This window comes from Prionailurus viverrinus, chromosome B3, assembly GCF_022837055.1.
Source record: "Prionailurus viverrinus isolate Anna chromosome B3, UM_Priviv_1.0, whole genome shotgun sequence".
Classification (NCBI taxonomy): Eukaryota; Metazoa; Chordata; class Mammalia; order Carnivora; family Felidae; genus Prionailurus; species Prionailurus viverrinus.
In genome coordinates this window covers 42,885,075-42,901,904 of record NC_062566.1, presented here as the reverse complement: position 1 = coordinate 42,901,904, position 16,830 = coordinate 42,885,075, and the positions used below count along the sequence as shown (strand labels likewise).

Below are 16,830 nucleotides of genomic sequence, written 5' to 3'. Positions count from 1 at the left end.
TAGTCAACTACTTGAGAAGCAACCAACCACTGTCTTTATTTTATCACTGTGATATTGTTTGTTCCATTTTAGATGAACATATGAATGGAATCTTTTGTATTTGCTTTCTTTTACTAAGCATAAAGTTACTGAGATTTATGCATGTTGTTGTATGTACCACTAGTCCATTTCTTTGTGTTCCTGAACAGTATTGCTTTGAATAAGCAAACTACAGATCTTCTATTCTTTTTTTAAGTTGATGGTCATCTGGATTGTTTCCAGTTTTAGCTATTATGAATACTGCCCTTAATATTACTGTAAAGGTTTCTTTGTGACTGCTTTTTTCACTTTATTTTGGGCAAGTACCTGAGGATAGATTGTTGTATCACAGGGTATGTATGTTTTTATCTTTTAAAAAGAAACTGCCAATTTTCTAAACTGTAACATTTTACATGCCCACAGACAATATGTAAGATTGGTGTACAGATTTTATTTTTATGTCAAGATTATATTCTGTTGTTTAATGAAAGTCATTTTTAGTGTATATTCTTAATTGCTGATAAATAATTTTGATAAACACTCCTATATTTTTAAATTAAAAGTACTCTGAGGTAGAGGTTTCAAGAATGGTATGATTTATTTACATAGGCAGTGGCCAACTTTTCTAGCTAGTTTCCCATCTCCCACCCCCAGCTAGTTTTAACAGCTCTAAAGGTGGATGCTGTGGTAAATTTTTGATCTAATTATTCATCTTTATAAGTTGTACATCTCTTTTTTTAATTTTTAATTTTAGAGAGTGAGAGCACATACAAGGGAGAAGGGCAGAGAGAGAGAATCTTAAATTAAGCAGGCTCCACTCTCAGTGCAGAGGCCAAAGTAGGGCTCGATCCTACGACCCTAGGATCATGACCCAAGCTGAAACCAAGAGTCAGATGCTCAACCAAGTGAGCCATAGATATTCAAAACAAAATTTTTTTTAACATTAATTCATTTTTGAGAGTACATGAGTGGGTAGATGCAGAGAGAGAGGGAAACATAGAATCTGAAGCAGGCTCCAGGCTCTCAGCCATCAGTACAGAGCCTGTCAGGAGGCTCGAACTCATGAACCGTGAAATCAGATGCTTAACCAACTGAGCCACCCAGGCGCCCCTTAAATGACTTAAGTTCAATTAATTTTTTTTATGAATTAGACCCTAATCATGAGAGTTCGAGATTTAGAAATCTGTACATGGCACTAAGTTTTGCTTACGTGGTGCTACACTATGCACGATTGTGAACAGGAGAGTTTTAGTTCATTCCATTAGAGTACTGTGCTAATGTCAGAGGTCTCAGCTGAGTGTCTTCTTAATGTGGTTACTTTTGTGTTTTGGTCATTAGTCATGTCCTTTATGAAGGCTCCCTTGCAAACATGCTGTTCACCAGTGAGAGTGGAGGGAATCAGTACAAGTAGATAAGTAAAAAGCTATACCTGCTATTAATAAATCTGTCCTTACAGTAATTAGCAGTGTTATTTTTACGTAAGAGCTTTTTTTTTTTAAGTGACTTTGTTCTATGTATTCAGGACTTTAGATGATCTAGAATAAGAGCTGAATATGGTCTTCACTCAGATTAATTTGAGACCCCTTGTTGAATGGTATTCACTTAAGAACAGTTAAGAACTTGTGTGCTGTGTGACATAGATTTTTAAGTTCTATACTAGTATTGAACAGGACTGAGTAAGAATTAGTGAGGCTGGGCAAGCTGTATAGCAGAGGTGGAATTTAAAGTGAGCATTAAACCAATAAGACTTAATTAAATGTACAGGAGGTAGAAGTGCTAAGAGGAGTAATAAGAGCAGTGAAATGGTCATGAATGATTCAGTGTACAGTGAATCTGCCTCATAGTTACAGTTGAGAGTTTGAAAGGTAAGACACAGAATGACAAGTCTTTGAAGGCAGGGTTTCTGTGTCTTGTGCGTCTCTGTATCACCAGTGCCTAGAATCCCCCCTAGACCATGAGTGTGTACGTCATAGTAAGAAATTAGTAAGTGTTTTGACTCCTACGGTTGGAGGGAAGGGGCAGTTATAACTGGATTTTCAAAGGCTTTGAGCATAGGAGGGACAAAACCCTGCACAATTGACAGTAAACATTTGTAGAACTGATGAGTAAATATTCCATTTCAGGTTGAAGAATTTGGGATTTATTCTCTTGGCAGTAGGGCACTGGAACTGTTTAGTTTTTAAATCTGGGGGTAATGTGTTTTAAAAGATTGTTTTAGGAAGGTTATATGGGCAGGGTATAATAAGCTAGTGAAACGTTATAAAATAGTGTTTTAGGAAGATTCAGAGAGACTCTATCAAAAAAAATCTAAGTAGGATATCATGAAAGCCCAGAATATGGAACAAAAAGGCTGCCTCAGGAGACATTCATAAAGAACACTCAGCGTAGGGAGAGTGGAGGGAGAAGAGAAGGGAGAATCAAAGATGATACCATTTTACAAGTCTAATTGACCTAAATTATTATAGTTGTACCTGCAGTATTAGAAAAACTGATAATTAGGACCCAGAAGCATATGAGGAAGAGATGAAGGGCATACAAAGAGTTTGGTATTAGATATGTGATGGCTTTTAGGTAATGGCAGGAAAACCAAATGAAAGCTTCCAGCAAGAATTTGATGATTTTAGACCCAAAATACAGAACAGAGCTTAATCCTTGGAATGTGCATTTGGAAATATCATTTGATGGAGACCGTTAAAATCACAAAATTGCATGAGTTGTCCAAGGGTCGAGCATAAAATGAGAAGAACATGGGATGAAGAGCAGATACTTTTAATTTTCATATAAAAAAGGAAGTGATAATATGCAGAAATAGAGGCCCAAAAGTTAATGTTGCCTCGAGAGGCAACGTGGTTAACAGGACTGGATGCCATAGAGCAGAGGTAGGCAAAATATGGTCCATGGTCTGTCACCTATTTTTGTAAATAAAGTTTTATTGGAATACAACCACTTTTTATTTGTTTACATTTTATATATGGCTGCTTTTGTGCTACATAGTAGGGTTGAATAATTGGTAAGGAAAGTGTATGGTTCACAAAGCCTCAAATATTTACTCTGTGGTCATTCACAGTAGAGGTTTGCCGACCTCTGATACAGAGAGCTGAGAAATGAAGACCAGCAGGGGGCCTTTGTTATTTCATTTCAGGATAACCTTTGATGATCTGAAAAAGTTCAGTTTTATCTTAAAAACAAACATTTACTGAGAGCCTTCTCAATGCCTAACATTCAGATTTGGGCCTGGGTCTAGGAAGAGACTAGATACTAGCAAGAGATTCATTAGTGAGTCAGTGAATGAATTGTAAGGAGTGAAGGTGGTCAATATAAATTTTTGTTTTGTGAGTCTAGAAAGAAATGAGTGGCAATTTAAAGAGCATCTGAGTAAGAGATTTTTAAATAATAGGGAAAACATGAAGGAAAAATTTTTATGGAGTTTTTCTGAGAGGCAGAGTGTGTTTCCATTGCAGGAATTAATGGTCTAAGACTTGAACGCAGGGAGTACACAGGCCTCATTACAGGAAATGAATAGAATTGTTTGTGGAATTAAGTTAAGAATAGTAATTGCTCACACAGCTGTTTTTAAATAGCAAATTGTGTTAGGTAATCAGCAAAAATCCACTAAAATGTACTTGATAGTTATGCAGAAGCTGTTTTATTGGTACTGGCTTATGATCCTAATGGGTACTATAAAAACAAACAAACAAACTAAAAACCTATGTATGCAGCTTTTACATTGGTATGCTACTGTATGTTTTTTGTTTAATGTACAATTGTAATGTTTTCATCTTCCTTTCCCCACCACCAAACCAAATATAATTGTCTCATTCACAAAGAGTGGTACCGTGAACTTGATGAGTGCACAGAGCAATGAGGTGTGTTCTCATTGAAAGGAGTAGTATCTATTTGATTGCTTCTCTGTCTTCCTCCCTAGACAAAAATAGAAAGTTTCATTGTATGGTTGGATTTAGTGCTACTAATTTAGTTTTTTTTCTGTTTTTCTCTGTTTTTTTTTTGGACTGTACTTTTGTTCTTTCTTTTGGATATGACTATTTCTCAGGACTCCCTTTTAATTTATTAGTTAGCTTTTTAGTGATGTATCTCCTTGGGCCTTTTTGGTAGCTTCTCTAAGGATGTTAATATATATCATTAACTTCTCACAGTCTATTTAGAGTTAATATTGGTACCAGTTCACATAAGATGCAGAAATCTTGTGACCTCTCAAGTCTGTTTAACCCTACCCCTGCCTTCCTTTATGCTGTATTTTTCATGTGTATTCTCTTTTATTTTTTAAGTTAATTTATTTTTGAGAAAGAGAGCAAGCATGAGCAGGGGGTGGAGAAAGAGAATCCCAAGCAAGTGGGATTCATGCACTGTCAGCATGGAGCCTCTCACAGGGCTTGATCCTACAAACTGTGAAATCATGACCTGAGCTGAAACCAAGAGTTGGTCACTTAATTGACTGAGCCACCAGGTACCTCTCATATCTATTACTTCTAAATACATTCTAAGTCCTATGAGAGATGTTATGCAGGCATACCTCAGAGATACTGTGGGTATAAAGCGAATATTTCAGTAAAGTGAGTCAAATAAATTTTTTGCTTTTCCAGTACAAATAAAAGTTACATTTATACTATAGTCTGTTAAGTGTGCAGTAGCATTATGTCTAAAAAAAACAATGTATACATCTTAATTTTAAAATGCTTTATTGCTAAAAAATGCTAACTGTCATCAGAGCTTTCAGCAAGTTGTAATCTTTTCACTGGTAGAGGTTCTTGCTTCGGTCTTGATGCTGCAGACCAAACAGCATGGTGGTTGCCGAAGGTTGGGGCAATTTCTTCAAATAAAATGACAGTGAAGTTTGCTGCATCAATTGCCTTTTCCTTTCACAAACAATTTCTTTGTGACATCTGATGCTGTTTGATAGCATTGTAACCAAAGCAGAACTTTAAACATTGGAGTCAGTCTTTTCAAACTCTGCTACTACTTTGTCAACTACATTTTTTGTAATATTCTAAATCCTTTGTTGTCATGTCAACAATCTGCACAGCATCTTCACCAGGAGTAGATTCCATCTCAAGAAATCACTTTCTTTGCTAATGCATAGGAAGCAGCTCCTCATCCGTTAAAGTTTTATCATGAAATAACAGCATTTCAGTCCCATCTTCAGGCTCCTCTTCTAATTCTGTTTCTCTTACTATTTCTACATCTGCAGTTACCTCCTCCATTGAAGTCTTGAACCCCTCAAAGTCATTCACAAGGGTTAGAATTAACTTCTTCCAAACTCCTATTCATGTTGATATTTTGACCTCTTCACGTGAATTGTGAATGTTCTCAATGGCATCTAAATGGTGAATCCTTCCCAGAAGTTTTTTAACTGACTTTGCACAGATCCGCCAGAGGAGTTTCTGTCTATGACAGCTCTAGCCTTATGAAATGTATTTTCTCAATACTAAGACTTGAAAGTTGAAATTACTCCTTGATCCATGGCTGTAGAACAGAAGCGGTGGCAAGCAGACGTGAAAACACCATTAATCTCATTGTACATCTCCATCAGAGCTCTTGGATGAGGTGCACTGTCAATGAGTGGTAATGTTTTAAAAGGAATCTTTTTTTCTTGTTTGTTTCCTGAGCAGTAGGTCTGAACAGTGGGTTCAAAATATTCAGTAAACCATGTTGTAAACAGATGTGCTATCATCCAGGCTTTGTTGTTTCATTTGTAGAGCACCAGCAGAGTATTTTTAGCATGATTCTTGAGGGCCCTAGGATTTTAATAATGGCAAATGAGCATTGGCTTCAGCTAAAAGTCACCAGTTGCATTAGCCCCTAACAGAAGAGTCAGCCTCTCCTTTGAAACTTTGAGAAGAAGCTAGGCATTGACTTCTCCTCTCCAGCTATGAAAATCCTAGATGTCATCTTTCTCCAACAGAAGGGTGTTTCATCTACATTGAAAATCTGTTGTTTAGTGTAGCCACTTTCCTTAATCTTAGTTAGATATTCTGGATAACTTGCTGCAGCTTCTACATAAGTATTTGCTACTTCTCTGTTATGTAATGTGTCTATTTTTCTTAACCACTTTCAACTTTTTCTCTGTATTTATTTTTAGTTGTCAGAGGTTTGACTGTTAGGTGCCTACATGTTTTTGTTTTTTTTTCATATTTATCCTATTTAGATTCACTGAGTGTCTATAATTGGTAAGTTTATGTCTCTTACCACGTTTGTGGAATTTTTTACCATTATTGCTTTTATATTTTTAAATATTTTTAAAATATTTTTAATATGTTTTTCCTACTCTGTTCTCTTTGTTATATCATTATGCCTCTGTTAGACTTTTTAATGTTTTCCCTTAGGTCTCTAAGGTCCTGTTTATTTTTATTTTAGTAGTTTTTCTCTTTTTATCAAATTGAATTATTTCTATTGAGTGGTCATCAAATTTACTCTCTTTAATCTGTCATCACTATTCTTCCCTTAAGCCCATCCAGGAAATTTGTTTTTTGTTTTTTGTTTTTTTGGGTTATTTATTTATTTATTTTCTTAATTATTATATTTTTTTAACGTTTATTTATATTTGAGACAGAGAGAGACAGAGCATGAACGGGGGAGGGTCAGAGAGAGGGAAACAGAATCTGAAACAGGCTCCAGTCTCTGAGCTGTCAGCACAGAGCCCGACGCGGGGCTCGAACTCACAGACTGCGAGATCATGACCTGAGCTGAAGTCAGCCGCTTAACCGACTGAGCCACCCAGGCGCCCCCTTAATTATTTTTTTTAATATATGAAATTTATTGTCAAATTGATTTCCATACAACACCCAGTGCTCAGCCCAAAAGATGCCCTCTTCAATACCCATCACCTACATTCCTCTCCCTCCCACCCCCCATCAACCCTCAGTTTGTTCTCAGTTTTTAAGAGTCTCTTATGCTTTGGCTGTCTCCCAAAATGTTCACATTTGAAAGAAGAGGTATCTTCAAAAGTTATAACAACAATAAACATGAACAAGCAATTTTTGAGCCCCAATCCTGAGAGCTGATACCTAAAGAACTTTCAAAACAATATCTGTCTCTCTGTCTGTCTGTCTACCTATCTATCTATTCATTTATCAGGAAATTTGTTTTTTTTAAGATTTTTGATATTTTAATTTTTATTTCTAAGGTTTATAAGTGCTTTCTTTTTGTTTTCTTTTCCCTGTGAGATTTTCCATTTTTTCCTTCATTATGAACTTAGGTCCTTTATCTCATTAAGCACACTTACAATATCTGCTTTAATATCCTTATTTGAAAATCTCATTCTCTAGGCCATCTTGAGGTTGTTCTTTTGATTATCTTTTCCTTTGAGATTGGATCACATTTCATTATCAAGGAATTTGGGATTCTGTTATGGGTATTAAGAATGTATTTGTGGAAATTTTGTTTTCTTTCATGTTCCTCCAAAGAGTTTTGATTTCTTCGTTTAAGTGAGCCATTAATTGGATTAGACTTAAAGTGAAAACTCTCTGTTGCCTGAGTTTGGCATCTGCTCAAGTCTTGATTTGATTGTTTTAGTCTCAGCTGCAGACTGCCTTGGGCCTGCCCTGTGAATGTGCTGCAGGACTCAGCCAAGACTTGGGTAGAAATATACCAAAATTTTGGGACTCTTCTTTTTTGCATCTCTCCTCTTGGGAATTCTGTCATTACTTTGTGATGACTGTTGCTTTCCAGGCTCTGTACCATTCTTCTAGCTAGAAAGATTTTTTTAAATGTTTATTTGAGAGCTAGGTGAAGAGAGAGTGAGGGAGGAAGGGCAGAGGGAGTGGAGAGAGAGAGGATCCCAAGCAGGCTACATGCCCAGGACAGAGCCCAACACAGGCTTGATCTCACAACTGTTGAGACTATGACCTGAGCCGAAATCAAGAGTAGGATGCTCATCTGACTGGGCCACCTAGGTGCCCCTAAAAGATGTTTTTTATTGGAACTTTAGTTCTTGCGTGCTGTGGCTACTGCTTATGTGTAGGATAAAGCTTTAAGAATGGGAAATTCACTTGTTCTGATCCCTAAAATCTGTTAAAGAAAGATAGTTATTCATTCTGGTCTTTTCTTCCAAGTTTATGTTCTCATCCCAAATCAGCCTGATTTTGTTCACTTTCTAGAGCTTGTAAGTAATTGTTTTATATTTGTATTTTCCCCCAGAATTTATAGAAGCCTGTCTATCAGAGCTTACTGCATTGTACTGGAAGCTGAGCTTACTAGGTCACTTTTGAGGTTTCTGCAACACATTTTGTCATCTGCTTTTAAAAATAATACTTTGTTTAAAAAGTAATTATTATTTTTTGAGTTGCTAGGCATAATTTTTCTATTTTTGGCCTCTTGTTTTTAACCCATCCTTAGTTATTGAATTATTATGACAGACAGTTACATGAATGCCCTAATTTTATATGTTCTGAATCATTCAGTAAACATTTGAATGCAGAATACCACACTTCTGCTAGGTACCAGAAAAACATAGAGATGAACAAGAGATGCTCCCTATTATAAAGTTTTATTGGTAGAATGTAAATGAAAACAACCATCAGTGTTTAAGACAGAATAAGTACAAATTCACTTCTAAAGAAGTGTGATTAATTTAGGCTTAGTTGCTGGAGAACACTTCTCAGGAGGGGACATTTGATCTTAGGATGAATCAGAATTAGAAATCTAATAGGTTAAGGGTTAGATGAAGGTGGATATTCTAGGGCTAGGGAACAATAGGGGTAGAAGATGAATTTGGCATGTTTGGGGAGTGATTAATGTCCTGATGAGGGGGACCTTGAGGTTTTGAAGGGATATAGTAAGTACTGAAGCTGAAAAGGCAGATTGAGGCCACCTTGAAGAATGCCACCCTCAGGTGTGTGAGTGTTAAACCTGAAGCAGCAGAGAGAGGATCACATTTGTGTAGTGAATGGATATGACCCAACTTGTGTTTATGGCAAGTTAAGTGTGCTGGCAGTGTTAACTGTGGATTGAAATGGGAACATAATAGAAGAACAAGCAATACACAGTACCTGAACCCCAGGGTATTGTGTATGTAAAAAGAACAAATGTGATAGTTGGAAAATTGATGAGGTAGAAATTAATATGAAGAGTGACTAGTTAAGGAAATAGGAAAGAAGAATGTTACCAAGTTAAAGAGAATCATTACATTTCTAACTACATTTGTAAATATCCCAACATCATGCTGAATATATGAATCTTTTTGGAACATGTTTTATTTAAAATTCCTTTTATAGCAATGTGTTATAGGCTGTACTATAATGAATACAAAGTGATTTTTCTTAGGACATGTGATGAGGTCATTTCACAGTTGTGATATTTAAGGTCTGTAGTTTCTTTAGCTACCAAGCCTAGTGAGGATTTAATTTCTTTAAAAGTTGTTAGTAATTTTTGCTCTTTGGGAGTAGTCATCTGGTTTATAGAGTCATTTGCAATCTAACTACTTCTCACAGAGTTTTAAAAAAAGTATAGTTATTTAGAAGACTGGTTTTGATTACTGTGTAAAAGTAATGATAAGCTAACAAATAGGGAACCTGGTATAGCCTCACTTTTATTAAACTGATTTTATTATTTCCACTCTATACATTCATTCTTCCGTAAATATTTATTAATACCTACTTGTGTCAGGCATGTTCTAGTTACCAAATGGTTAAAGCTGAACAAAACAAACTACATCCTTATTTTGATGGATTTTTCAATCTGTTGGAAAAAGACAGTAAACATCCACCTATAAGATGACATTTGAACAGAGACCTGAAGGAAATTAAGAGATCATTCAGATATCTGGGTGGGAGCATTTTATGAAGAGGAAAGGGCAAATGGAAAGATCCCAATATGGCCCCTTGCTTTTGCTCAAACACACCAAGCAAAAGCAGGGGCCATGTTGTTGAAACAGATTGATCCAAGAGAAGGAAGACTTCGGTAGATTTTGAGCATAGGAGTGACATGATTTGTTTCTAAAGGGTCATTCTAGTTGCTGTGTAAAGAATAGACTGTAGAAGGAAAAGAAGAATAGGGACCCTTTAGGAGACTCTTACGGTAATATATGTCAGAGATGGTTGATGGCTTGAACTGAAATGATCATGTTAAATATAGTGAGTTACAGACTTTGGAAATGTGTAATGTCAATCTAATGGGATTGTACTATTGAGAGACCTTTTGCTGAGAGTCCTCCAGAGTGTGAGAGAGACGATCAAGCCTGTTTTTAAGAGTTGACTGCCTAAGTGCCTCTATGGAGGAAAACAACTGACAATGTTGTTTAGATATAGGGCTTTGGTATTTGTATTGGAGAGGAGGAGTACAGGTTTCCCCCACTCTCCAAAAGTTCACTTTATGCCACTTTGCTTTTACTAAAGACCTACGTTTGTACCTGTTTTTGGTAATTGAAAGAAATTGGAAGAGGATATTTGCTTTTACAAATGGTAATTGCTTGTTTACTTTTTGCCATTTCAACTTACAAAAGTCTTTTTGTAGGACATTTTATAAGAATGTTCTACTTTCAGATAGCAAGAGAAACAAAATACCAGGTCACCAGATAGCTCTCAAGGTAGTACAACATACCTGCTTGCCCTCTGGAATTTCGTTTCAATCTCTGGCCATCAGGCTGTATCTCTTGTTTGTAAATAGGTAGACTTGCCATTTTCTTTGGATCCTCTACTCTTTAAATTACTGGAATGTCCTGCTGAATTGTGTCTTTAAAGGGTATTTATTTAGAATGACGTGGTTAATAACATAGCAAAATAACTGTGTTTGAACGTTATTTTCAAAATTATTCATTTTCTTGGAATTAGTCATGTATTTACTACCTTACTGTAGTGTATTTTGGCACTAGAATATCCCTACTTGTAAATCTTTGTTCTTAATAATACCAAATGGAAATTGTGATTGAACTTTAAAAGGTGTCCTGTGATTCCTTTTGCTCTTCTTACTGTTTTTATTTTCTTACCTACTTTTAAAAAGAATTAAATTGTTTCTTTTGACTGCTCTAGGTACAGAACCCTAATATTTCATAACTTTAACAAACCTTTATAATCATTGTTACATACTTCATATGAGGCACTGTGTCTTAAATTCTCTTAAATACACTTACAATTTTAATATTATCATAGCTTTTCCATTTTGTTTTTGTTGATGTTTAGTATAACAGCAAAGGTGTGCTATTATATTCTAATTGATCCTATTTCACAATGAATTTCGAGAAAAACACATTGGTAGATTTATTTCATGAGAATCTAAAATCATACAATAGAAATGGTGATGAGTTTTACTTGTGTTTTGTTTTACAATTGATGGCAACCTTGGAGTGTTATCTAAACAAGTGCCATTACTCCACAATAAAATTGAGTGAAACTATTGAAGAGATACATTCATAGCTTTGGTTATTTGACATAGTCATCTCCAATCAGATTTCTTTCATCAAATCATTTATTGAATCACCTTATAGCAGATGGCAATCCTGCAATCTACATTATCTTTCCCTGATTTATAACAGGGTTGGGATTTGATATTTTTGAAGTACGTTTTACTTGCTAAGATAAGAAAACTTGATTTCACTGCTCCTAGAGCAATGTGTGTGTGTGTGTGTGTGTGTGTGTGTGTGTGAGAGAGAGAGAGAGAGAGAGAGAGAGAAAGATACAGTCTCCTGTGCTCTTCCTTCCAACTTTATATATGGCCCTTTTTCATAAGGATAGATATTAAGCAAGTGGCTGTAGTGTTTTTTTTTTCTTACCAGCTTTTCTACAGAGATACCCTTATTCATCTTCACTCCATTCTTAGTATTGCCCCCTTCTTCCTTTTATTCCTTCTCTGCTCAGTAGACTCTCTACCTACTACTAGAAATATTTTCCCAATTCTAGACCTGTGTGTCACTTTACCCTAGTCTTAGTCTCAGGCAGCAGGTTATTGGTAATAGTGGCAAGTAGGAAAATATGGAACTGCTCAGCAGCTTTTCTCCTCATTCACCCCTTTTACCTCCAGGCAGGGAGGTCTTCGCTGAGCCTCACCAAACCATGAGTATGCTTTATGTACACAAACTCTTTACTGTTTTGGACCCATATGGTGGAGGGCATGGGGAGTGGAACAGATGCTGAGGGTGTAGAAAAATCATTCCCCCTCCCAATCTGTTTTCAGTTTTTCCCTGGTGGTTAAAAACCTAGAGAAATCTATAAGACTCTGTGCTAGGAGAATGAAAGAAGAGATAAGATGAAGTTGTAAGCATAGTTTATGGTTAACTTGAGAGAGCACTTTTGGTCAAAAACTAAAGATGGTAGCAGGAGAGAGGAAGCAGGTGTAGACCAATACCTGAGTTCTTCATAGAAAAGAGTAATGTCATATGTTAAACTTTACCAAAAAGTTTACTTGCTCCTTGAAGAATTTTGCTCTCTGACATCTCAAAAACTCATTTTTTTTTTTACCTCTAATTCCTTCTCCAGGGTCCTAGCCTCTTAAAAAATTGCCTGTGTATGTAGTGACTTATGATTTGTTTTTAGTTACTTTTCCTATTAAATGAGAAAGTAGCAAATTGTTTCACTGAATTTACAAGCCATTATTTTTTGATACAAGCTTAAAAAATATAATGTTCTTTACTGGAAGATATTAAAAAATAATATGTATACCTTTTAAAATGTGACCTATGGAATCAAAATATATATTGGACTTTAATTGGTTCCATATAAAAAAGCAGGGACTTAAGAGAATCTGTATATAAAGATTAAAAAAGAAAAGAGTCCTTTAGTCTCTATATTAAAATATTGATGAACCCTTTTAATCTTGTTGAATAGAAATAGAATAGTTTATTAGAAAGTTAAGCAAGACTCCCAAGGGTTTCTGCTACTTGGTGATTGTTAAACTTTCTCTTATATCCACCATTTTAATCTATCAATCGTGGAACTAGCTTCTCTAAAATTGTTAAATTGGAATGCACAGACTAGAAATGGGAAGGAAAGAAAATATATGGCAATGGTGGTTCAGACATATCTTAATAGAAATGTTTTTCTCCCAATCACTGTATTGCAACTATACTTTATTTTCTTGTCGATAAATTTGATTTTGATCAATTTGTATAAATTTTGATCAGTTTGTACAGTTTATATTAAGTTTATTTTCTGTGTGTAATTTCTTTTTCTCTGCTTACCTTGGTCTTATGTCTGAAGCTTTGGAAAATTTATTATTCCTGTCATATGTCTGTTTGTACAGCCATTGTCTTCAGCAGAAAGGAGTCATTGATGCTGAAAGATGACTCTTGCCTTTGTCAGTGCCAGCCACGACCTTCTACTCAGAGTCTGGTTATGTTAACAATAAAACTAAAGAGCTCTGAGTTTAAAACCTACCCAGATCCTTGTTATTCTATAGCATCCTTTGAGCCCCCTGCTGTGTCCACTGTCCTTGGTATGTCATACTGTTTAGCTGTTGGCTTACTTAATTACCATCTCATTTAATTAATCTTTACACTTCTTTTATGCTGTGAAGTAGTGTCACTTGATGCAAATTGAGTATGTGTTTTCACATAATTTTATATCTTTAAAAAATTTTGTCTGAGATGTTTTCTGTAATAGGCACTCACCTTTTTGCATTCTCTTTTACAGAGATATGTAAATAACACATAGGCCTCATATTTATTACTCATTTGATGTAAGATGATTCAGAGTCATAAAAAGAATAAACTATAGTCTGATCATTTTCATTAAGATAGGGTCATCAAAATAAGTTTCTATTCTGTGCCCTTAACTATCACTGTAAGTATGATTCCCCTCTTCTTCTCAACCCCACCATTCTACTTTTTGTCTCCATGAATTTACACCCAATGTAAGTGGAATTGTACAGTATTTGTCCTTTTTGTGACTAGTTTATTTCACTTAACATATGTCCTCAGGTTCATCCATTTTGTAGCATGTGTAGGAGTTCCCTCCATCTTTAAGGCTGAATAATATTCCATTGTATGTATATGTCATTTTGTTTATCCATTCATCTGTCAGTGGATACTTGAGTTGCTTCCACCTTCTGGCTATTGTAAATAATGGAATAGAATATGGGTGTACAAATATTTGAGACTCTGCTTTCAATAGCCAATTTGACTTTGTATTTCACTTTGGCTATATAGTATAAAAAAATGTTAAAAAGACATAGTTGCAAATGAAAAGTATGATTTAAAAAAAACTTTTCATAAAATTATTAGCAATTCATAAGTAGTATTTATTTTGTGTGTTAATAATAGCCTTTGTCTTGGATTGGGCCTCATAGGAATTCTGGCTTCTGTTCTGCAGTGTTGATTACAAAGAAAATGCTTGGAATATAGCCTACAGATAACTGGTGATACTGGAGAGATGGTAACGAAGTGTGTTTTTACATGCTATTACCCCAACTTGTAGAATCTTTTTTAAATCGAGAGTTTTAGTAAGAATTATCCAAGCATGAACAAAACACTGTGTATTTTTATTCGTGATCTCTGTGTTTTCAAGGTATCTGGTTCTCTTGAAATTATGCCTTGAGTGTTTTCTGTAGTAGGTATCCATCTTTTCTCTACAGTATTTTTAAAAACTTTTAAAATTATACATCAGTCACTTAATATAGGAAGTACAGATTCATAAAAAGAATAAATTAGGGTCCTACCAGCTGAATTAGTAATTAGTATACTCTGCTTCGGAAACTCACTCCTCCTTGCCTGCTTTTGTCACCTATGGACAATTGGCAGTTCTGTCCCTTCAGCTGGCAGTTCTGTCCATGTGAAGTGGCTTGGGAATCCTGGCTGGTTACTGGAAAATTTGTGGTATTTAACTTATTACAGATCACGTTCTCCTCTAAATCACAGAGGATTTTGAAAAAAAATTGTTTTTAAGAAAAAGAAGTTCTAAACTTAGCAGAATGTTGTCTTTGTAGCATCAGGAGTTTTCTCATGCAAGAATGTAAAAAAGGCAACTATTTGTGTTTATTTCATCATAGAAAACTTGGCAAGGGTTGGGAAAGCATAAGCTGTTAGGAGTCAAGGATAAAAAAGACTGGTCCTCAGAACAGAAAAGGGAGAGATACCTGGATTGAGAGGTTTCCCGGTCTTTCAGCTTTTTCTAGGGATTGATTGGAAGGTAAAATAATGGAACCAGAGCTTCAGAAGGCACATTAAGGAGCACAATGAACTGATTTTTTGTTAATGGTTACTTATCTTTTTTCACTTTGAGTTTTCCTTTGCAATTTTCATAAGTGTAGACCTACTCATTTAGAATCAGATTTTAGGAGCACCTGGGTGGCTCAGTCCATTAAGCGTCCCACTTTCGGCTCAGGTCGTGATCTCAAGAGTTCGAGCACCACATAAGGTTGACTGCTGTCAGCACAGAGCCCACCTCAGATCCTCTCTGCCCCTCCCCTGCACACATGCACATGCGCTGTCTCTGTCTCTCTCCAAAATAAGCATGAGTTGTCACATTTTTTATTAGTTTCGATATAACTAATATAGATATGATATGATTTGGTATAGTTTGATTTAGTTTGATATCTTCAGTTAAGAATATCTCATTAGTGCTATGTTAGAAACCAGTTTTTTATTAACTTGAACAGTTCAACTTGCTTGATTTTTTAAGACTTATCCATAAGAACTAAATTCTCCATACTTTCATGTAGGCAGGACTAAACTATAGAAAGTTTCATTTACGGGGCGCCTGGGTGGCTCAGTCGGTTGAGCGGCCGACTTCGGCTCAGGTCATGATCTCGCGGTCCGTGAGTTTGAGCCCCGCGTCGGGCTCTGTGCTGACAGCACAGAGCCTGGAGCCCGCTTCAGATTCTGTGTCTCCCTCTCTCTCTGACCCTCCCCCGTTCATCCTCTGTCTCTCTCTGTCTCAAAAATAAATAAACGTTAAAAAAAAAAAAAAAAGAAAGTTTCATTTACTCTTAGAAGTAGCAGTGGGTACGGACAGAAATGGGAAATCTAGATTATGCCCTGTTTTAAAGTCTCCAGAGACATATTTTGGTTCTGAAATTCTCCATTGTATATTGGGCACTGTATGGAGCAGTGATGAAGACCCTCAAGGTAACTTATGCTCTTCAGGTTTCTGAGACAAGAATTGATACACAGCTAGTTCCGTGCAAATGCAAATACTACTTGCTGAATTTTATTCTCTGCTATACTATATTTAAAAAAAAATCCATCATACTATCCTTCTGGATTTAAATCTTTCACTTTCTTCTCAGGTATGGATGAACGAGGAGGTACGACATCTTGGGGAACAAGTGGTCAACCAAGCCCCTCGTATGACTCATCTAGAGTAAGTTTGTTCATCATCCTTGATTAAAACTATGAAGTACTTTGGCAGAATAAATAAGTTTTTTTGTATATGAACTCTGTTAAGAGAAATGAAGATTACGTATTTACATGGGAGTATCATAGAATACACAGTACCTTCATGGTAGATTTATTTTTTTTCATTTATTGTCATATTTGGGGAGTTTATTTTATCTATTACAATGAAGGAAATATTTCTACACCTGGATTACCTATAATACTCTTTACTAGAGTTGGGAGAGTTTAGAATGCCTAACTATTCTCCATATATGAATTTTTCTTTGTGTATTGTTTTCTTCGTGTATTACCTTTGAGAGATGGCACTGACTTTCAGAGTATCAGTTTCCAGTCTTCCCTCTCCCGTTCTTGTTCCAGTAGTCATCAGCTGTTTATATCTGGGACTCTATAGCTCTGTCTCTTGGAAGCATATCAAAACACACATAACAGATGACATTTCTCGGTTGGCAGTTAAGAGAAAATAGGACCAAGCTAACATTCTACACATAGTGAGGTCATAAGATTAGAGCCTCTTTTTAGCAGTAAACAAACAA

At 35.8% G+C, this 16,830-nt stretch overlaps 1 protein-coding gene across 8 annotated transcripts in view; it reads left to right on the top strand.

Annotated features, from left to right (window-relative positions):
- TCF12 (transcription factor 12) overlaps positions 1–16,830 on the top strand; it is a 382,275-nt gene that overhangs the window by 144,719 nt on the left and 220,726 nt on the right. For all 8 annotated transcript variants that reach the window (XR_007152836.1, XM_047861844.1, XM_047861848.1 and 5 more), the window contains one exon: positions 16,189–16,262. Coding sequence is in view for 6 of the 8 variants with exons in the window: in XM_047861844.1 (XP_047717800.1) it covers positions 16,189–16,262 (74 nt within the window). In the remaining 2 variants the exon portion in view is untranslated. The remainder of the gene's footprint in view (positions 1–16,188; positions 16,263–16,830) is intronic.